This window comes from Calidris pugnax, unplaced genomic scaffold (assembly GCF_001431845.1).
Source record: "Calidris pugnax isolate Ruff unplaced genomic scaffold, ASM143184v1 scaffold111, whole genome shotgun sequence".
NCBI lineage: Eukaryota > Metazoa > Chordata > Aves > Charadriiformes > Scolopacidae > Calidris > Calidris pugnax.
This window is the reverse complement of record NW_015090872.1, coordinates 2921762-2943881: the sequence shown is the minus strand read 5'-3', so window position 1 is coordinate 2943881 and position 22120 is coordinate 2921762. Positions and strand designations below refer to the sequence as shown.

Sequence of the window (22120 nt, the reverse complement as noted above, 5' to 3'; positions counted from 1 at the left end):
GATATAGAAAAAGATTATTATTACATGACATGATCACCTAGAATATTCAACAGTTGGGGCCATTGGCTGTTTATGTCCTATATAAATTAGTTATTAAGCCTCAGCAAGATCTTCTAAGGCTATTTAGATTGTCTGTTCAGAAGAGCTGTCTTCCAAATCTTGATGACCTTTTGCAGTTTAACATATTGAAATACAAATCCCTCTTTGATTTGGTAATTATAAAGAAGGCAAGACTGTGGTTTTGAGAAGATTTGCTTTAAATTTTATTTCAACAAATCAAGTACTTTAAACATCGTTAATTTGCTTAATGTTGCAAAAAATGTGTTTATAATGAAGTCAAATTGGGGTTAGTTTCTTTTTTTTCTGCCTTCTAGGCAATCTAGCAGTTAAGTGTTTGACAGCTGAGGTATTTTGGAAGGAATGCTATTCAGTAATAATAATAATAATAATAATTTCAAAAACACTAATTTGTTGTGAGACCAAAATAGTATAAAGATCATCTCGGTAAGAGAACCATTCCTCTGCAATGCTTACAGTTATATAAACCATCTTGTTCTTTACGATTTCTAGCGCAGGAAACTTATTCAGTGTCTTTACTTGATTTACAAGGTTGGAAGTGGGGAGTATATGGGAAAAGGTAGTGCACTGTTTAAAAAAAAAAAAAAAAAGGAATATGCATCTCATAGTGTCTGTGTTTATAACTCTGGAAAAATTACATTCTGTCAATGTATATTAAAAAGTGAGTGTGGGATTGTATCAGGAAGTCAGCTGGAAAATGTCAAAGTATTGAGTTTCAACATATGCTGTGAAGGAAGGAGGATAATATGTTCAGGGTATTTGTTAGCAGTGGTTATGCTGGGAAATCAAGGGAAAGATGGCAGAGTGAATCCATTCCTCCTCTTTGGCCATACAGGCTTGACAGCTGATGCAGTTCTGACCAGACTTTCTATTTGAGGGGGGTACTGAAACCTTCATGTATGGAGTTGTCAAATCCTTCATGATGATGATGATAAAAAAAAAAGGGGAGGAGGGGCTTTTCTGTCTTCCTGCAGTGTATGCACATGTGTGAAACTAAGATTGAGCTTTTCAGAGAACATTTAAAGACTCTGAAATAGAGTGCTATTTAAGTGCAGTTCCTTTGAAATTCCTGTCAAACCCTCTTCCTCTTTAGATTACTGTTACAGATTAGACAGCTATCAGTAGCTAAGCAGATGTCTAGGTAAAGAGCTAGCTTATCTACTATCTCTGTTCCTTCTAACCTTCGTGTGTTGATTTAAAAGTTTAATTTAGGAAGAACAACCAGTGTTTCCAAAATATATTCCAAAAGTGTCTTTCAATATTTTTGGAGAATTTCCAGCAGATCATAGGCAGTGATACTAACTTGCATGTTATATTAAATATATTTACTTTCCAACAAATGCAGCATTCAGTTGGTATGGATAATGACAATGGGTGTTATTGTGCATGCTGAGTATTACAGCATTGGTTAGATTGGAAGGGACCTTGAGATTGTCTTGTCTGACTCCCCTGCTTGAGGAGGGTCAGTTCGAGCAAGTTGACTAGGACTGGGTCCAGTCAGGTTTTTAACATCCCCATAGGTGGACACCTCACCACCTCCCTGGGCAATCTGTTGCAGAGTTTGACCACTGCATCTGACTGGTGGACTTTGAACTCAAATGTCCTTGCCATCCAGCCTGGAGAATATGATGCATGTTCACTTTTCGTTACTACTGTTGATGCTGGTGTGATTCTTACAAAATAATCTTGAGATCTAGCACTGGAAGCACTTGTCCCATAGCATGGGGATACTCATAATTATTGAAGTATTTAATATTAAATGGGTTTTAGCATCAAGTCCTCCATTTCATGCCCAGTAGGTTCAATGTATTTTTGTAGCACTGCATCATGATTTTACATTTTCTCTCAACTGCTGCCTCTCTGACCTGAAACTCTTTCCAAGCTTTGGTCACCTTGTGTTTCATTTTTCTGATCATCTCTTTCTCTGGCTTAGGTCAACGCAGTTGTGACTTTTTTTTTCTCATGCATTTAAAAACTTGCCTGGTTTTACTGTCAAGGATCTTCAGGGCTAATCTCTGCATTAGCTCTCATTTCTCTCCCAATATCAAAGGGCTTATGTTAAATTTGGTTTATGGTGCAGCCACTTATTATAGTTCTCAAAGAAATGTTTATGTTAAGTTCCTCCTTCCCCCACAGCACCTCCTTATTTTGTAGGAACTCCTTGTATGTAACTAAGTTTTTGTTTGTATAGTATCACAAATGTGATTTTTACAATATTTCAGCTAAACATTTTGTACACCTCAAAAAATAGGAATTGAATGGTTTTTTGACAGAGAACGCCAAAAAATAATCTCCATATTTAAGCCTCTTTCTCTTTGGAAGTGTTGGGCTTATTAAGAATGGAAGGTTGATCCATTTGCTTGTATGATGAATTCACATGTTTACTTAGTATGTACACACCCATATACAACAAAATAATGAACACAAAACACAGGTACAGTTTTTTGAACATGAACATGGTCGTGAGCGTACAGCAGTTGCCGCATTGACCTCACTGGAAATTTGCAGTTGCTGTGTTAACAGGAAGCATTGAAATCTCTTGGATACATTCATAGGTATTTCCTGTGTCAGCATATTTTTAGAAAAGTTCTCCACTGCATCCAGAAGTGACATTAAAGCACTCGCTAGGAAGTACAAAGGTCTCAGGTTGTTGGTTGAAAGGTACTTTAATAGCTTAATAGAAAGGCATCTAATTAGTTCTTGTGTGGTATTCAGAAGTGTATACTTGTGGTGACATAGTCTGTAACTTGTGCTCAGAAGAATAATTGCTTGAACATTTGTGTTATTTTTATAAGTATGTACATGTGTGCTTGTATTTTGGTGTGCATGCAAACCAAAGTTTGGTGCTTCTTAATGTTGTGCCATCTTTACTCTTGAGCCTGCTATCCATGTTTGTGGTGCCTGGTATGCAGGAATACAAAGAGGAATAACATATCCTTTAAAATTCCAGAGATCAAGTGGAGTAAGAAGAGAAAGCTGTTGATGATAGTACGTTAGGAGCTTTTGGAGAAGACCAAAAGAGAAATGGGAAAATGAAAGTGCATCTGTTAGGTGTCACGTCCAGTATCTTTCACATGTGTAGTGCTGTGCAGTGGCCTCTTTCCCCTTCCCTGGTCCAGTGTGCCACAGGCAGGTGACCTCCTGATTTGAGGTCCTGTAGGAAATGCATGAAGTCAGTCCCTCCTTGGTGCTTCACTTTCTGTTAAATGACATAATGCATGCGATTTGCACCAGGAAAGAGTAAACTTCAGGGGTCTGTGGTGTGGAATTCGGTAGCTAAGCATGTGGCTTCAGGCTGTGGAACGTGTGGCTGGAGTTAGTGATGCTTGTATATGGGGAGCTGGGGCAAACTTGTCTTGGCTGATTTGACTGTAGGGTGCAGAGTGGGGAGAGGTGTTATTGTAGGGCTGAGGATAGACATATAGGGGTGTTTACTCAGGACTTTGCCATGTCTGCAAAGTGGAGCTCCTCCAGAATAATTTTTTGCCCACAGACTACCTGTCTGGGGTGCCCTGCAGGGTGCCTGTGAGTCACCTGTGTGTGCTTTTGGTGCAGTAGTGCTGTGTGTGTGTCCTGGGATAGTTTTTAGTGAAATTTGACAAGTCAAATGTCAGATGTTATTGATTTTTTTCAATATAATTTTCAATTATTATTACAAATATAATACAAATAACAATGTAATATTGTTACATGTATATGTTACATGTATATGTAATGTATAACACAAATATAATACAAAATAACAAAATACAATTTTTCAATTTTTTTTTTTTCTTAGGTAAAGAAGAATGGATTATCAGAAACGATCCCCCAGGAAGAAAGAAAAAGACAGGAGGTACAGTTTAACGTAGCACACTTTTTTTTTTTAAGACAGGAGGTACAGTTTAACGTAGCACACGTGGTTTTTTTGTTGTTGTTGTTGATTCTTTAGGGATGCATTACATGTCTCATTTAATACTCTGTTTATAAGGAGGAGGAGCTCACCACACTGCTTCCTGTCCTAGAGTGAAGTGTGTTGTCTCACCAGGGAGACAACCTGTCTGTTGCTGATGTGCATGTGTCCCTGCCATGGGTCTCCTGCCAATATCCTGTGGGTCTTGCTGGAGGAGTGTCTCCTAGGTACTCTGACTCCAGCAGACGTAGCCGGGTTGATGACTACATCCAACAGACAGTCACTGCTTCATGCTGTCCTGGGGAAGGTGTAAAATTAACCTTGTGTTCACAGATGGTAGGAAGTGGCACATAATCTTTTAAAGGCAGTGAGGAACAAAGAACAGCTTTTTACAACGCCCCTTAGTTGTAACTAATCCTGTAAACGTTTCTGAACATGCAAGCACCGTGTATCTGGAGTAAGTAACCTTTTCCCTTTCACACCTAAACGGGAGTAGGTGCATCCATGCTGTCAACGGTGCAGACAACAGCAGCAATTACTGATGTAGTTATCTTTTCTCTCTGTCTCTTTCCCCTTTGCTCCTTTTGTCTTCTTTATGCGCTTTCCTCTTCCTCTTTGCTCCTTTTGTCCACTTTATCTGCTTTACCCTCCTTCCTTGCTTACAGGGGCTATATCAAAATGAATGAGAGGTGTTGAAAAGAATAGCCTGACCTAGCCAGCTATATACCTGCAGTTCTTGAGGTATGTCCTTCAACAGGAAAAAAACACTGTAGCATTACCTGCCATGGTAATTTGTTCCAATTATCTTCATTTCACTTCAGGACATACCTCAGTGAATGTAGCCAAGCAAGACCTGACTGGGGTTTTCTGTGAAGTTCAGAGATGTATATGGCAAACCTCAAATGTTAATGTACCTGTGTGACCTACAGCTGTTGTGCTCATACATGAAATACAGAAGCACCTTGTTTTGCATACATGAAATGTAGACAATAGTTTGTTGTGGGGTTTTATTTTTGTAATGCTACATTTCTTTGGCTATATTCTGCTTTTTTGGGGAAGAGGCTGTGCAGCAGTTCAGGCCACGTGTTCTGCTTTTCTCTCTCCTCCCACTGGGAAACGTTTGAGACACAAGGCATTTATTTCAGTCCTGTATCCTTTAGGAGCCTTTAGTCTATATTTTCTGGAGTCATATTTACATCCGTTCAAAGAGAACAAGTTCTTCAGATGCCTTTTGAATGGAAAGTCTTTAATGTTACCAAAAATATTTTCAAGCCTGAGGGATATTTTTTTTTTTATTTGAATATTAGAGGCCCGGTCTTTCAGAGGAAGCCTAAATAAATATACTTAAGATATAGTTGTACTACCAAGTCATGCTTTTGCTGTATTTATTTTAAATTGCCTTTTATCAATTATTATCTATTCTTTAAATTGCTTTTTAGAGCCCATTAGATTATTTTTGCTATTATAATGTATTGTCACTGCAGAAAAATATATTTGTTTGCTTTATACCTTGATTAGATGTCAATGGCATGCATTTATACGCATCCCATCTTTCAGAACACATTCATGTGATGGATCTGTGTGCATCTTTTTTCTAAAGAAAACGTGTCATACAGATTGATTTGAACTAAAATATTTTTCAATAGATCTTCTTTTCTTTCAAGCTGGAAACTGACTGCATATGTGTGTACAGACTGCACTATGCATCTGACCTCTTGAGTGTTTACTGTCCATCAGGATTCAAACATCTGCTTACCTTGATGTCTTGATGTCATGCAAATGAACCACAATATGGTTTCAGATGTCATTCAGAAACACTGTTAGCGAGCACCTGGTAAATGCCACCCCAGCCTCTAAATGTGGTGTAGTTACTGTATGTCAAAGCCAAAATTGTTTCTTAATCCTTTTTTATTTTTTGTTATTCTCTGAAATGTGTTTGGGTCATGGTAAGATGATACTCTCTCCCTTCCTTACACATTAGAAGCAAAATACCTTTCTTTGTCCCATTTATTTCTGCCTATGCTAATGACTTTCTGTTACCAAACTGGAAGACGTGCATGAGGGTCCTCAGTAAAAGCACAAACAAAACTTCTCTAAAACAATAATAATAATAATCAGAGAGCTAGTATATTTTCCAGTGTCGAAAAATGTCTGGCTAGAAACCAATTAGCCGTGGAACTCTACAGCAATCCTTAGGTAAAGCCTTTCTTTGTGAGCACAGCTGGGAGAAGTACAATAAGACTGAAGATTGGAAATGTAATTGCTGGGCAAGGGCCAAGATGCCCTTTTTAGGCAACTTTCTGCACATTGTTTGTCACGGCGTAGGTAGATTTGCTGCCAGAGTTTGGCTCCTGAGGCAGCAGCCAGGCAATTTAACAGTATTTTAAGCATCACCTTTGCGTATCTTCTTGCACAGCAGCATTCACCATGTGAGTAATATGTAGAATGTTGTAGCTGTTACCTGGCTGCTGCTGTATCTCTCACCAGAGCCTTTCAGCTTTTTAGGTAGGTAAGAAGATGGAGAGACTGCTGATATGTACATTAGACTTCCTTTCCTTGTGTGTAGAATTGCCCTGTAGGGTTTTTGTGGAGTTGATAAATCTTGTTTGCACGGCATAAACCTTTAAGGCTTCAGCTAAAGCAGGTTGTTTTGTTTTGTTCAAAGAAATCCAAGACTTACCATTTCACTATTAAAATCTCAGTTCTTTGAAGAAGACTTTTTAGAAGGGCAAGAATAATTTTGAAAGCACAGTCTGCTCAGTTCTTTGAAGAAGACTTTTTAGAAGGAAGGAAGGAACACTGAGTCTCAGGATACCCAAGAGAAATTGTATTTGATCAAAAGCTTACCTTAGTAACACCAGCAGAATTCACTGGACTTAAGCTCTTTAAGAAATCTTACAAACAAAGGTCCTCAGCAGAATGCTTTGCGTTTGTTTTTTTTTTTCCCCAGTATGGCTTGTCTCAGTTGGCAGTTGGGAATATTCAGGAAAAGTATTCCTGCCTTCAGCCTGCCTGTGGTCACCCTTGCCTTTTTATCTGGTCACAGAAGAGTGGGGTCTCTCTAGAGCACATACATCAGACCATCTAAGTGAACTCCTCCTGTAGACTGTCAGTTACAAGACCTTCTCTGTGTTTGTAGAGCCATGGGCTTTCTAAATAATCAGATCTGCAGTGTTGCATTTAAAGTATGTACATGTCCTTTGGTTTGAGACTGCTTAGAGAAGTTAGTTGCGAATAACTAATGAAATTATACATGCAAATATCAATATGAGTTATATTGAGTAAGTAATATTACCTTTGCTGATGGTACTATGCCTGGAAGATAGCACGGATGACAAATGTGACTTGGTGAAGCTTGTGACAAAAGGGGTCATGAAAATTATTTACTTTTTTCCGTTGTATATACATATAAAAACTCCAGCAGGTTATCAGCAAATGAAGCCTAGAGAGGTAGAAGATGTCTAAAAGCTGAATAGGTTTGTATATCAGAGATGAAAATTTCCAGTGGAACAAGTATGTGGGTTTCAAAGTCTTAAGAGTCCATTAAAAGTTTGCTTTGTATGTCAGCCAGCTGATGGAAGTTACAGTGGCCACTCTTTAAGTGGTAGGGTGATAAAATAGAAAAGTTGTTTGTGGGAGGTGAAGGAATGTCCTGGAGGTCTGCCTGTCTGGTCACTAATCACTAAAGGGGATAGTGGCTGCCATCCCCCCTTGTCTGCTCTGCCTCCTGGCTTCTCTCCCTGCTGCAGATAGCTCAGCTTCTCATGTGCCTCTCCTAACTTCATGTTTTCACAGTAACCAAGGTAGCACTACTGATACAGGACTAAAACCTGAATTTTGCAAAGGGTTTTGCTTTTCTGCAGATGCTTGGGTAAGCAGAGCTCTGTTGCCCAAGAACAAGTAAATAACTTACCAGCTTCTGTTTAAAAAAATGCAAAAGCAAATACTCGCTGGTCAACAGTAGTGTGACCGATAGGAAGCTTCCAGCTGGACCACGGAAACAGACATGGTGTTTTGTAATTAAAAAAACCCACAAACAAACCTCTTAGGAGTATGAATGGGGAGCGATCGCGGTCTATGTTGTGTTTTTATCTTCAAACTCTGTGCAGTTGCAGTTTAAAAAGTCTATACTAAGACTTTTCAAAAGTCCTTTTTTTTTTTTCTAGTACTAAATCAATTATTTCTAAGTAAATGATGCAACTATTGTGGAAGCGAATATTTATGTTATAATCCCCAGTTTATATCCAATAACTTTTCTTTGCACCCCTCCTCCATACTTTCCTTTTTTTTTAAAAAAAAAATAACCACAAAAGAAATAAAACCTAGTCAATAGTAAGTCTTTTTTTTCCTCACTCCACTTTGCAGGCGATATTTGAAGTGATATCTTCTGAGCATTCTTATTTGCTGAGCTTGGAGATTCTGATCCGGATGTTTAAAAATTCCAGGGAATTGAGCCTCACAATGACCAAAACAGAGAGCCATCACCTTTTCTCCAATATCGCGGATGTCTACGAAGCAAGCAAAAAGTAAGTGTAAAAAGTACAAAAAGTTCTTTATTTTTTTTAAATTATACCTGAGGGTGATTACTAGTAGTCAGAATATCTTTCAAGCAAGTAATGAAATGCAGTATACAAAATAGTATCTTTACTGTTACCACAAAATGAAGGAAAAGCTGCAAGGTGGCAACTTCAGCAATAATTTAGGCCTGACAATTTAAGTCAAATGTTGCACTTGTTAATATGCAGTCTTAGGATTTTATAGGCTGTAAATAAATTAGAATGGAATTTGATTCTCTGTGCTTTGAGAGCACCAAAGAAGTATATGTGCTCTGCAGTGCTGAAGGATCATTGAATATAATGCAAACAGCTAAGGTTTGATTTTGCTAACTATACAGCCTGTTTGTGATATGAGTAAGCCCCTGTTTATTTGGATTGTATTTTCCTTATGCAACTCCTTGAACTGTAGAGCTTTGGTTAGTGCTGTCTGTGATATATGGTAGTACTACTCAGGCTATGCCTTATCTAAATTCATGTTTTATGAGGTATCTTGCTTGTATTTGTAATAATCTTAGCTTTTCGTGCCAGAATACTCTCCATTCTTAAACAGTTGTTTACTTTTCTGGCTGTACTCATTTAGTAATGAGAGCTTGCAGGTAGGCTGAACTGGAGACATCTGGTTACTATTTCAATAATTGTATGAACATAGAAGCAAGTTTCTTGTTGGAATCTCAGGTAACCATTTTAGAGTGCCAACCACTTCTTCCAAAACTCATGCTAGTTTGAAGATAGAAAATAGAAATTACAGCAAACATGCACATGAGTTTGACCAACTCATTTTGACACTGTTTGAGCTCATATTTAATAGAGTAGGCATGGTGTTAGTTTCTGTGAAAATTAGTATGGAAGGAAAGAACATGGTGCATATTAGTAGAAATTAACATTCTTCAAATCTAAACAGTTCCTAAGCAAAATGTTGATACCTGGTCTTTACAGTCTGTCAAATTAAACTCTCTGCCTTTATTAAACTGTTAAAAATTGAGCAAGAGTTTCATACTTGCCCTTAAGAACTGACTCTTGCCAGTGTTTTCCTTAATCAGTTGAATCACTGTTTACTTTCTACTGAGTACTCAATGTGCCGCATACTGTGTGACTATGGTATCTTTTACGTAAACAGCATAGGCTTTTTACTGTTTATGAACAGTGCTGTGTGCACCATGGCACCTGGCACCAGAGACTTGTATTTCGTTTAAAAAGATGATTTGCTGTGACTTTTTTTTTTGTTATTGACTTTGTACTGAAGAAACTTACACAAGAAAAACAGATACACTACAAATAGTGCCTAATGAAAAGAAAATGTTGGCGTATCTTACACAATACAAGTGCTGAAAAGTCTGTTTTATGATTGCTGATAATTACTGCCAGCATTATTTAATATGGGACATGTATGTGCACTCAGTGTACTTCAGGGTTATGAACACTTTGTTTCAAAAAGTTATTTAATGAGGGTTTGCTTTGTTATAATTTGTTTCTTATCTAGTCTGGTTAATAGCAGTATCAGCAGGTGGATTTCTGTGGTCTGCATAACTCAAAAATAAAAATGTCTATGCTTCTTTTGTTATACCTCATTTCTAGTTTGAAATCAAGCACAATGGCTAAAGGAGGCAGATGGCTTAGTTAAGATACTGATTGATCTTAACAGTAGCACTGTACAACTTTTAAGGTATCTCTCTTTACCTGTGGAACGTATCTCTATTTAGCTGAGGTTCCCGAGTGGAACCTCATTTCAGAAATGGGGCTAATGGTTGGATAAGGAATCTGTCAAACCAGGAATATTTCTGGAGTCAGTCCTTCCCTACCCTTCACCCCCCACCCCCCTTTCTTTTGTCCCCTTTGTTGTAGAAATTGCCATGTTCTGAATTCTTTAGTGTTAAACCTGGATTTACCTTTGTGGCACTTCTCAAATGTCATGTTCCCAGTCGTGGTAACGTCCCTTCTTGGCTCCTATTTCTTCGAAGAGTCTGTGGAGTTTTACATCTGTTGTGCAGCAGTTTCATTTTATGTTTTCTACAATTTATGCAGTAATAAGATTTTGTTTCATGGAGTATATGTGTGAGAGTCTAATCTACTGTGTCAAGTACAAACCTAACTTAGGAGCGATATCGTAGGTGTAGATTTGAACTTATTTGACATACCCCTGTTTCTCCATCCCCCTGTTCCATTTCGTTCTCTCTCTTTCTTATAGTTGAGGTCTTTTGCTAGAAGTTGGGTATTTCCTGAATCCACAGCCACCACAGGAATGAAGGTTGTAGCACAGCAGTGTAGTCAGGGAGTGCAGGTTATCAAAGTCCTAATTTTCAAGGAATAGTACTTTTTAAAGGCTTCTCCTTACGTGAAACATGAATTGTAAAGGTGAAGTATCATGAGCACGTTTTGCTAGTCAAATGTTGATGTCACAGAACCATCATGTCTGGGGAGCTAGTTGCCATCTTTTTTAGATACTTTAATAGAAATCAAAGGTTTAATTAACCTGCGGATTTTGCCTCTCCTTTGTATTATTTCTGTAAAACACAGCTGACCTTTCTAGTATAGCTTTGTGAATAGCTGTGTGTTCGGTGTTTTTCCCTGGGTTGAATAAGCCTTCTGAATCCACTTTTAAATTTCTTGCTTAAAATATTTAAAGCAGAGACAGGGGTGGGAAGAGCAATACTTTTAGGGGAATTCTTACAACTCTTTTGATTAATAGTCTTCAAAGGAAGTGGGAGGGGAAAAAAAAAAGAAAGAATGGAAAAATACCACACTAGCCTAAAATTATGATCTTATTCTTTCTTGTCTGGAAAGTCTAATGGTTTAAGAACTTGTTTTTTATAACTTGGAGTAAAACCAGAATTTGTAACTAATTTTTAAACTTAAATGAAAACATATTTTGTTTCCTGAGTTATGCAATACTGTTAAACTCTAACAAAACTTTGTGCTGACTTTCTACAACCTCAGTTGTGTAAATAATGAAAGTGATTTTAAAACAGAAGCCTCTCTCTCGGTATCTCCAAACTATTGCTTCCCATTTTCAAGGTCTTTCAAGGTAGCAAAATCCATCCTTTTGTTATAAAGTTGTAATAAAATTGAACATCTGTCCCATTATGCTATATTTTACGCTGCATTTTAACCAGCATTTCTTTTACTTAACTACACTCAGATTTTTCTATTCTTATCAGTGGTTTTGGTTGCTCAGACAAAAGTTTGGTGAGCTAAAGAACGTGAACTGGTAAAAAATACTATCTTTAGTCAAAAATTGCTTAAAGCTTACATCTGTGAACTTTGACTGAGAACATGTTTAATGGAAACCCTCCAGTAACACCGAGATAGGCTTCTAGTGCATGACAAGGCCATTTCTGATGGAACAAAGCTGCCTTTGTTAGAAGCAGAATACAGACAGCAAAGACCGTCTCTGCTTTGGGGAGCTCATTGGAATGTCTCTAACAAAGAAGAGTTGATCTGAATAATTTGTGCAGCACACAATGTGTTTGTTTATGAAAATGTCTTGTAAGGTGCCTTCAGAAAGCTTAAGTCTTTTATTGTGTATTTGCCTATACGTGTAATAACGAGAATTCATAACTGATAGAAGACAAAATCACACAAATTGCAGCCCGAGTCAGTGGGAGCTGCTACACGGAGATGTGAGCTGAGGGGGATGCCACAGGGCAGCTTGTTCAGAAATAAAAGCTTGTGTAGTCTGAGAATACTGTGCCATCAATCTCATGAGTCAGAAAAACTCTCTCCAGTCTCAATATGTGGTGCAAAAGAGGTCAGTTTCCCAAGAGCCCATCTTGGGAAAGAGGAGTTACAGAGAAATTAGTGAAGTGTCTTGGAGAACAATTGGACTGACAGGCCAAAACACCAAATTTATAGGAGAAAGGAAAGCTTTTGCATTTTGTTTCTCTCTCTGTCATTAGGCCAGCAAAAGGCAAAAAGTTTATGGAATATCAGAGGGTTAGTTAGTGTTAGCAGAAAAAGATGCAAAATATTTTGCAAAATATTTTGATAGGTTGTGACCGCTTTTAAGCTCTGTGTCTTGATTTTGGTAGAGAAGCCCATGTGGGCTTGTGAGGCAAGTTAACATCTTGTCTGAGTATCTTACATTCATGCATGTAAAATTAAATTATATTAAGAAATGGGTAAGCTTTCTTACAGCACTTTTTGGTAAATAAGGTTTATGAGGTTTCACCTCTTTCCAACATCCTTTAAATGAGGCAGCTTCATCTTTTTCTATAGGAAAATATATACATGTATTGAATCAGTTAACTAGGCATAAAAACCATTACTGTTAGAGAATGCAGAGTTCTGTTGCTTAGTTTCTTTAGAAGATTGGAAAAAACCACCCACCCCAAACCCCATATTTAATAAAAAAAGTAAAAATAAAAATTTAAATACTGTGAGTAGACCCTGAATGATTCAGGTGAACTGTAAGAAAAGAGAATTATTCATAAGTTACAAATCACTGATTTGATTTCCAGGTAAGACAGTGATATGAGTCACTAACGTTCTTTTTCTTATTTGGTCTAGACTGGTGGTCTTAGTCTGTGTTGTGTATTTTATCACAGTTCTTGCCGTTAGCAGTTTTTGAGGAAAGCTGAGTAATGTCTTGAGGGCATCCAGCTGAGTGCGGTTACCCTGTTGGATAAGTGACACTGGGGTGTGATCTGGGGGAGAATTTCTCTGCTCTTTCAAAGAAAGTTGTTCATACTAGAAGTTTCGAAGTGGATGAGTGGCTTCCTTATCGGTCGGGCTGAGTGATTATGTTGGAAATGGTGGACAGAGAAACGGGAACAAGAGGGAGAGAAATGATCTGGAAGTGGGATGTGAGGCACCTGTGGCTCTGCAGAAGCTGGTGCTGATGATCAGCACCTGGCCCACAGCAGGTGCTGATGATCTTCAATGATCATACGTGGTGATTGGGTTTTCAACGTGCTGCAGAGCTGCTAAATCTACCATTTGTGGTTTTTGCCTTTCTCGCAGCCTTGCTGCATAAACCTATTTCTACTGCTGCTGGGGCCTTTTTTGATTGTCAGGAGATGCCAAGGATTCTGGAGCACCTATTATAGAGCAGTGAGTCCAAAATACAATTATTTTTTTTTCTTTATATTTTAAGTGCCTGCATAACACATTTATGGGTTTGCATCATATTGGTGACTTGGGACAGTGCATTTATCCTTGTGTTTCCTTGAATTGCTTCCTTCGTGGCTTGTTCTGACATCGGCATTCATTGCTGAACTCTTTGGCTTTAATATCTAGGAATTATTTGTTTATGAAGTTCTTGTGGCAGCTGAAAAAACTCTCTGGGTTGTCTGCACTGTTTCCTTGTGAATGCCTAGCAGCGTTGGTAAACAATAACTTTAAAATAATATGCAGTTGGTACTTGCGTTCCTGAACCAGTGATTGGTCTTTTGTGATTTAGTTTCCTTATTGGAGACAAGATTAGATGTCTGACTTCAATACCAAGGAACAACAAATCCGAACAGAATTGTACTTCCCTTGGCTTTCTTGGGTGAACAAAACTTTGAGAGAGAATGCTGGGTTGTTGTTGGTTTGTGTTTTTTTTTTTTTTTTAAAATGAGCTTAGAAATGTTTATATATATGTATTGTCTTATATTTAATTTAGTTAATACCTAGCAATTACCTGTACAAAAAGTGTTCTTGAAGAAAATAAGTATTGTTCCAGAAAATAAAATAAGCCTTTAGCTTCAAATTATTCACTTAAACATATTTAAAGAATACCCCAAACTTTTTTTTTTTTTTTTTTAAATGAGCTTAGAAATGTTTATATATATGTATTGTCTTATATTTAATTTAGTTAATACCTAGCAATTACCTGTACAAAAAGTGTTCTTGAAGAAAATAAGTATTGTTCCAGAAAATAAAATAAGCCTTTAGCTTCAAATTATTCACTTAAACATATTTAAAGAATACCCCAAACTCACAGATTTCCACCCATCACCTTCATGGTGTGTTTTCATGTTATGTAAATAGACTGAATGGTTGTCAGCTGCTGCTTGGTGTAGGAGAAGGACACAACAGGAAGATAATTGAGCAGTGACTCTGCCATGGAGACTGGAGAGCACTGTGTGTGAGCCTGATCTTCCCGCTGCTGCTGCACTGTCCTCCTTGGTAACCAGGACTCTGCTCCCTGAGCTTCCCTCACCCCTAGCTCTGACGTGTCCCCCGCAGTCACAGTGGTGACGGAAGCAGGGAGGCACTTTTTGGCTGCTACCTATGGAAAAGTTTCTCAGCCCAAGATAATTACTGTTGATAGTGAGCTGTGACGGGGTTGCCAATGGGGATGGGTTTAACTCCTAAAATAGTTTCTGAGAACAGTCAGTATTTTAATATAGTGATTTAGAGTACTAAAGAGAAGTGTTTTTTTCAGTACGTTCCCTTCTGTCCTGTGTAAAGTCCCGTTCAAGATGTCCATTGCGTTCTCCATTTCAGATGCCCCTCTGAAGGAGCGCCAGCTCATCGTAAAGAAAACCGAGTCTATTAGCGATTTGCATGTCTCTGACTTGTGTGATCTTCTGTGAAATTAGATGTAGCTCCTGTTAGATTTCACAGTCTCTGCTCAGGCCTCCTAATCTTTGCCTTCACACCTGCTTAGAGGTGTTCTAAAAGATCACTCTTGGAGAGACCACCTGAGAATCTTTTCTAACACTGCATATGGCACAATGTTGGTGGAGGGCAGTTGCAGCTCTGTATCTATTATCAATTAATTTAGCCTGAGCCTGAAGTCATTTATTAAAACTAGATAGGACTAGAAGCCAGAATAAACTTGCCTTATGTTGTCGGTCTAACAGATTGTTCAGTATCTTCAAGAAACAGCAACATAAGTGTAAAACTTGAACCGTCTTTATGGTTCTTTTTTTTCCAGTGCTGGATATGTGAAATTTAAATACTAGTTGCATAAAATCTGTATTTGTTCAGAAAAATCTTCTGTATCCCGGGGGTCGTTTGCGGTGTCATTTCAATGCTGACCATGTAAGGATGTTTTTGTTTAGCATCCAGCCTCCATGGTGTTTTACCCAACAGATTTTGAAATGCTTGTCAAGCTTTGCGTAGCCATACTTTAATCCCTTCAAAATAGTATTAGCTGGTGCAGTCTTTCAAGGAGACCTTCAGATCATGTGAATCATTGCATTTACTTCTATTGGTAATTAAAAAAGACACTATGTAGCTGGATTTTGTTTAAAAATCTATGTTAAAAAATCAAGGCAACTGATTTGCCAATGTTTTCTAGATCCCTAGAGCTGCCATCTCATGCTCTGCTCAGAGCAGACCTTTCAGGGGGTTGTTTCTGAAAGATTACATGGTGAACTAATACATAAAGTATCTTGTTTGGGTTTCAGGGTTTTTTATTTGGCGGTGGAGATGTACCCTCCATTTATCAGCTCTTTTAACCACGTAATCAAAACGTAAATGAGCGCCACTTCCCAAGATCAAGAGTAATGGGTGAAGGTCCCCTCATTACGAACTGCAATGCTGACCGAAGGACAGAGAGAACTCATTCTTTTGATGAGCTTTACTCAAGAGTTTCCTAGAACAAATCAGGGTGTTTTTCACCGCATTCTTCCCCCCTCTCCCCCCCCAACTTCCCTGAAATAATGTAATTTCAATTTTCTCAAGCATTTGCATGCCAGGGGAGGAAAAAAATTGAAGAGCAGTCCTGCTCAGCCCTCCTCTGTGGTAGGGTTGATTAACCCTCTGGGGTAGGGTTGAGTTCCCCAGTAAAACCAAGGCCCAGGGTGCACCCTTAACCCCTTGGCTGTTTTCTGTGTTACTCGCTGGTGTCCTCTTCAGGCCTTTGCAGTCTCTCCCATGTAATACTGTCTCTGGTTCTTTTTTCTTCTCCACAAAACATGATTCTACTTCCTTACCTCTCTTGAACTGGACTGACAGCAAATGTCAGGGAATAGGGAGTGGCAACCTCTATATTCCTTGGAGAAGGTTGAGTCAAAGAAATGGCAAAGCACCTGAGGCTGTGGGAAGTCAGTTACAGTTGCTGTGCCATCTCAACTGCATGATTGTAGCTGTGCATTTCTCTTGATTTTTATTGTGGTTGCTGAAGCTTGACAAAATTACAGTGTTTTTCAGATCAAAAATAATTCCATTTCTATTTTAAATTTTCAAAAACACTATTCTTGAATAGCATCCTTTACAGTCTTACTGTATTTTACCTCCTTCTGTTGAGAATTCTGGTATTTTTTTCTTGCCTATCTATGCTTGTATTCAAACTTCATCTGCACTCTGTCCTCTCAGTATTCTTTGTGTGTTGTTTTGCTGCCAAAATTATATTGACAAAATAATTATCTTTGTGTCCTTTTCTGAAAAATTTGACTCTGAAGCTCTGTACTGTCAATTTATCTTCCCGATGGAAATTCAGCACAGATGGTATGTAACTCGGTGTCCCAGATTCTTAGAAGGGGAGACTCACTGTCAGGTCTTCTTGGAACTTTTCCTCTTGTAATTACTTTACTTTTCAAAAGTCTTCTGCCAGTCCTTGGTCTAGGACTCGTCACTCACTGGCTGCTTCTGTGGCCTAACCTCTGGGTAAAGAGTTATTTATGTGAATATTTGTGTTTAAGTACAATAGAACAAAAGTACTTAAAATTTTTAAAGCCTTCCAGCTGTAACCCAAAAACTATTTATCCAGTAGGTGTTTACATGTCCTTTCCTGCAGAACACCACTGACAGAGTCATCCAAAACTTAGCGCCCACACGGATCCTCTCAAGCAATCATACTTTGCCATTGAGTCTTGCAGAGTTTATTCTAATAGTAGCTTATGAACCTTTTGTTGATTATTCAGATTTAGTGTTGCTGTAGGAAGCACAGAGGAGGAAAACTGTATTTATCTGCATCTTTTTTTGGTAGTAAAGTTCAAGTTATTCGTACTTGCATCTCTGCTTTCCTTGTAGAGGGCCTGCTAAGGAATGAAGAAGCGGCTTTTCTTGGTTGAGACTGAGTGATAAGTCTTCAAGAGGTCAGTCTGGTTTCAGAGAACTGCCACTGCCCTTCTGGCATAAAAAGAACGTGTAGCTTTGAAAAGGCACCAAGTTGTTAGTAAGTCTGGAAATATCTGTGTTTAGCAAGGCTGTCACAGAGGGAGGATATATGGATGTTCCTTTGGCTCCTCTCATGTATCATTGGGTCAATGTGCTCTGTTTAAATGAGGTTTTAAAGCTATATGATCTTTTGTTGGAGCTCGAATTCATGAGGTGCAAGCTTGCATTGCACATGGATGTGTTACATTGCAGTGCCCACATTACTTTGGACGACTGGGAGGTTGGTCTGTGCAGTGTTTGTACCCAGGGAATCTGGCCTGCAGACGTGTGGCATTTGCTCTTCTCCGTGTCACACTAACTTCTACTATGGATGTGGCTGTGTCAATATGAAGATTGTGCAGACAGACGTTTATTTGTACATTTTATAGGAAAAGCAGCTTTACGTGCAGCAGTATCAAAACCTGCAACTTTCTCCCCACCTTTAAGCATGTGCGATAGTTTGCTGCCCTGGATAACTTCTCCTGGAGGTGTGTAGGACAGAGGCTGAAGTTCCTCCAGCGGCACAAAGAGAAGTCCAACAGCACTCAAAGCTGTGCTGTGTCATCTCTCGCAGCGCTGTGTCCTCCTGCCCCTTGGCCTTTTGCGTGACAGGCATCGCCGCTCTGCCTCCCGAGCGGGGCTGTAAAACAGCGTAGTGTGGTGATTCCTACACTTGCACTTTGAACCTGCCTTCCTTCCCTTCAGGAATTTAGGCGGTTGCCAACTTGGCACAGGTGCCCTTGTGGGAAAGATTAACCTGGGAATGTTTGCGGTCTCCCTCTGGCGTGGGGCTGCTGGGAGGCGTGTGGTACCCAGGGCAGTGCCCGCCGGGCTCTGGGAGGGAGGGGCAGGAACCTGCTGGGGGAGTCTGTCATTTGAAATGAAATGGCAAAATCCAGATTTTTCTCTGGGGAGTTCTCTGGGCGCTCTGTAAATCAGTGTCATTTCTAGGCTGTGGTGGAGGGTTTCCTGGCTGCTGTGCTTCCCTCAAGACTAAGCAATGCTTAATTTATGTTTTTGTATGGTTCGTATTTTTATAGTAACAAAAATTGCTTCCCACATATCAAGATTGATTAGCTGTTTTACACATAGTAAGGCCATCAGTATTTGCTGGTGCTAACACCAGGTGTGGTGAAGCTCTGGGCTGCAGGGTTGTAGAGCCTGAGACAGGTTACGCCTCCGGTCGTTCTCTTCTGTTCTCCGAGGCCTTCGGTCGCTGTTGGTTTGGCTGTTCTGGCGAGTGTGTTGTATGGGAATAGCCTCATCCCTCTTGTCAGAAAGTTTCACACAATGATTTATAAATTCTTTGTTTGTGACATGCAAGAGATTGTTTTGTTGTGTGACAAATGGGTATGTAGGTAGCTTTAGAGAGCCAGGGAAGCACCCTGCTTCTTCGCACTAGTATAAAAAGCATTACTTTGTTCAGCATGGGAAAGGTTTTTAAAATTAAGACTCCTGTTGTGATGTCTTCATAATTTATCAAAAAGATTTACATTTCTAGCATGACAGAGTGTTCTTTGTGGGTTCATTTGTCAGTGGGTATTAATTGGTTGAATCAAGATTTGTTTTTGTGAAAGGCGTACCATTGAAGGAGATGCTATGAGCACTTACCCACTATCTCAAGAATCTCGCTGTAACAGAATATATTGACAGGGTTGCCACGGCCTTTTTATTGTTCTGGATTTCTGCCAGAAGAGTAGAAATACTTGGAAAGGCAAGTGGCTTTTTTGGCCATTAGTGCAGTTCCTTGCGGGTAGGTCTGCTGACAGTTGGTCCAGTTTGTTGCAGAGGGAAGGAATAGGCTGTCAGGGATGTTTTGGCTTTTTAATTTTTTTCTTGTTTGACTTTCTAGAGATTCAGTAAATATTGCATAATGAAAGATATTTTTATAGACTATTAGCATTGCAGTGTTTGATGTTATAAATGTATGTGTATGTATGTGTTGTTTCCTGTTACTTAGTGTGTGGTAGCTCCTGTAACAAACTGATTAATTTCAATCACCTGTGGATGCAGTCCCTCACTTCAATCACCCACTTTTTCAGCCATTCTTTTGCTAAAAGCTCTGATTCTGATTCAGTGTAAAAATTTATGAAAATAAGGCTGCAATTTTACCATTTTAAATTCTGTTCCCTCTCTTCCCCCTTGTGTCGTGTCCCTCCCCTCCTGCCCCAAAAAAACGCTAAAAAAAACCCGTAAAAAACCAAGCCACTATAAATTGTGATGCAGATGTTAAGCTTCTGTTCCTGATGAGAATATCCAGATTTGGAGAGGCTACTCAGAAATTTTTATTACTTTTATCTAAAGTTATCTGAAACTGGTAATTGTTTTTCCAGTTCCCTTATCTCTAAGAGGAAGAAGCTAAATTGTACTTACTTCCACTCCAGTGCCTTTTTTGTGTTACTGGATAGTAATGTGTCAGCAGCAACATCCATATGAAGCTAAATCTGCATTATAATCTTATAATCTTCTTCATGCCAGACATATAGGTCATTATAACTTCAAAAACATTAAGCGAGAATAATAGTAATGAACTTGAAGTGATCCACAACCTAGACCACAGTTCACTTGCACGTACAGAATGGCTTTGCTGGTGACAAACTGCTGTTTTCAGTGACTGTGGCATCTGGCAGAGAGGGACAACAGCACGGGCCAGAATGGTTAGTGATGGAGAATTACATGAACCTGAAAAGAGGTAAAAAATTAGTACCGTAAGTGGTAGGAAAAAAGTCAGATAAATGTTTGAGAACCTTGATTCTCTGATTGGTACGTAACCCTTACACAAGACCGTGAGGATATTACACCATCTGTCCCTCTCACCAGCCTGGCAGTGCTGTCACAGTTATTCTGTCATTTTACAAACAGAATAAAATGATCTCATGGTAACTTCATGAGAATTTTTTTTCCTCTTGGGTGCTGATCACCTGGGTCTGGTGACTTCTGGTGTTCCACATTTACTTCAGTTTCTGACAGATCTTCTGCCAAGTCTGCTCTTTCCCAGTCTCACTCACCAGAAAGGCTCTGATACCACTTCTATTCTATAGTTACCTGTGATGTAGATTTTTTTTGAAGGACCTCTGACCTTTCTGTATATTCCTCTTATGTGCTGTTATTTGATTCTACATGCTTTTTGCTCCTTGATAAGAACTGATTCTGTAAGATAATTGTTTTTCTAACTAATGTGGCCTATCTAGTTTAAATCTCTTTTATCTGCCTAATTAGAATATTTTTAATGCAGCGTGGTCTAATTTTGGAGATACAGTATTCATAAGACTATAAGTCCTGCTCAGTTAGTATCTTTATCTAGGAGTGAAGGGAGACTAAATGTTGAGAGGAAACATTGACCAAAGCGGTTATTCTTAGGGCATTTGTTTTGTGTATTTTTTCATGGCATCTGTTCAAGTGGAACTTGTATTGATGTTGATGGGAGTTTTGCAATTGGAAATGAGACGTATTTTAGACCTTATAAAGGTGAATTGTGTGGAGTAGTTTGTAACACTGTGCATGTACCACTGTGCATTTGTGTTTATACAGCTGAATTAACTAGACTTTTTGAGAAAGTTGTGGATATCAGTCATTGATTAAAGCAGTGCCAAAGAGCAGGAAAAAAATAGTGTAAGAAAATTGCCTGAGCACGTATTAGGACATTGTTCCTGGTAATTACCAGCTTGTTAATGAGCTGCCTAAAGATACAGGAAGGTCCTTAACAAGAGCCACCAACTTTGAGGGAACCCTTGTCGTAAAGACAGGGCAAACTCCAGTGTCGGTGAGATCCCTGGTGTTCCCAGATACCGTGCTATAAAAAGAAAGAAACAGGAAATGAATTAAACCCACATTTCTACATTTGGCACGTAGCCCTTAGGAGAGGGGAATTGTAGAGTATTGCAAATTGGCCGTTTCTTTTAAACAACATAAGATGAGGGAAATCAAATGCTGTCTTACGATGCTGTTTGACTTTCACTTAGTTGGATCTAACTTAAACCAGAAAAGTTCTGGATTTAACAGAAACAAATGCTTTAAATAAATCCTTCTGGTATTAAGCAAAAAAAGCCATTCACACAGCACAACTAATTTGTAGTTGGTTAAACCGAATGTAAACACTCGATCACTCAGCACTGATCTTTATGACTGAATCTGCCCTAAAATTTGAAGTAAAAGATTTGTATGATGCGTCTGGTTCACTTATTGTACGGAGTAATTAGCAGATTGGATGCAAAAAAAGACCACCTTTGATTCAAACTCTGCTGTGTGACTTCCAGAGGTAATAATTCTTACGGTGTGTGTTGTGGGGGATGGGACCTGGGTGTGCTGCTTCTCTCTGCGCCTCTCTTTTTCTTTTTTTTTTCTTTTTTTAATCTTTTATTTTTAATCTTCTTCTATCTAGGATTTTTACTGTTCCTTACAGTGACTGTGACTGATGATGTAATTGATGAAAGCATCAGATAAATTCTAAAAGTGGAAGTTCTAGCCCAGCATGGTCAAACACCTTGTCAGTGTGCCATAACATACAGCAGGAAGAAATGTTGTATTTCCTAATTTCCTGAGCAAAGTAAATTGGCAGGGCGCTGAG

General features: G+C 38.9%; 1 protein-coding gene across 1 annotated transcript in view; it reads left to right on the top strand.

The window, feature by feature from the left end:
- Positions 1–22120, top strand: part of ARHGEF26 (Rho guanine nucleotide exchange factor 26) — a 54457-nt gene that overhangs the window by 5994 nt on the left and 26343 nt on the right. Inside the window, exons 4-5 of the mRNA XM_014946012.1 lie at positions 3857–3913; positions 8336–8496. Of these exons, the coding sequence (XP_014801498.1) occupies positions 3857–3913; positions 8336–8496 (218 nt within the window). The remainder of the gene's footprint in view (positions 1–3856; positions 3914–8335; positions 8497–22120) is intronic.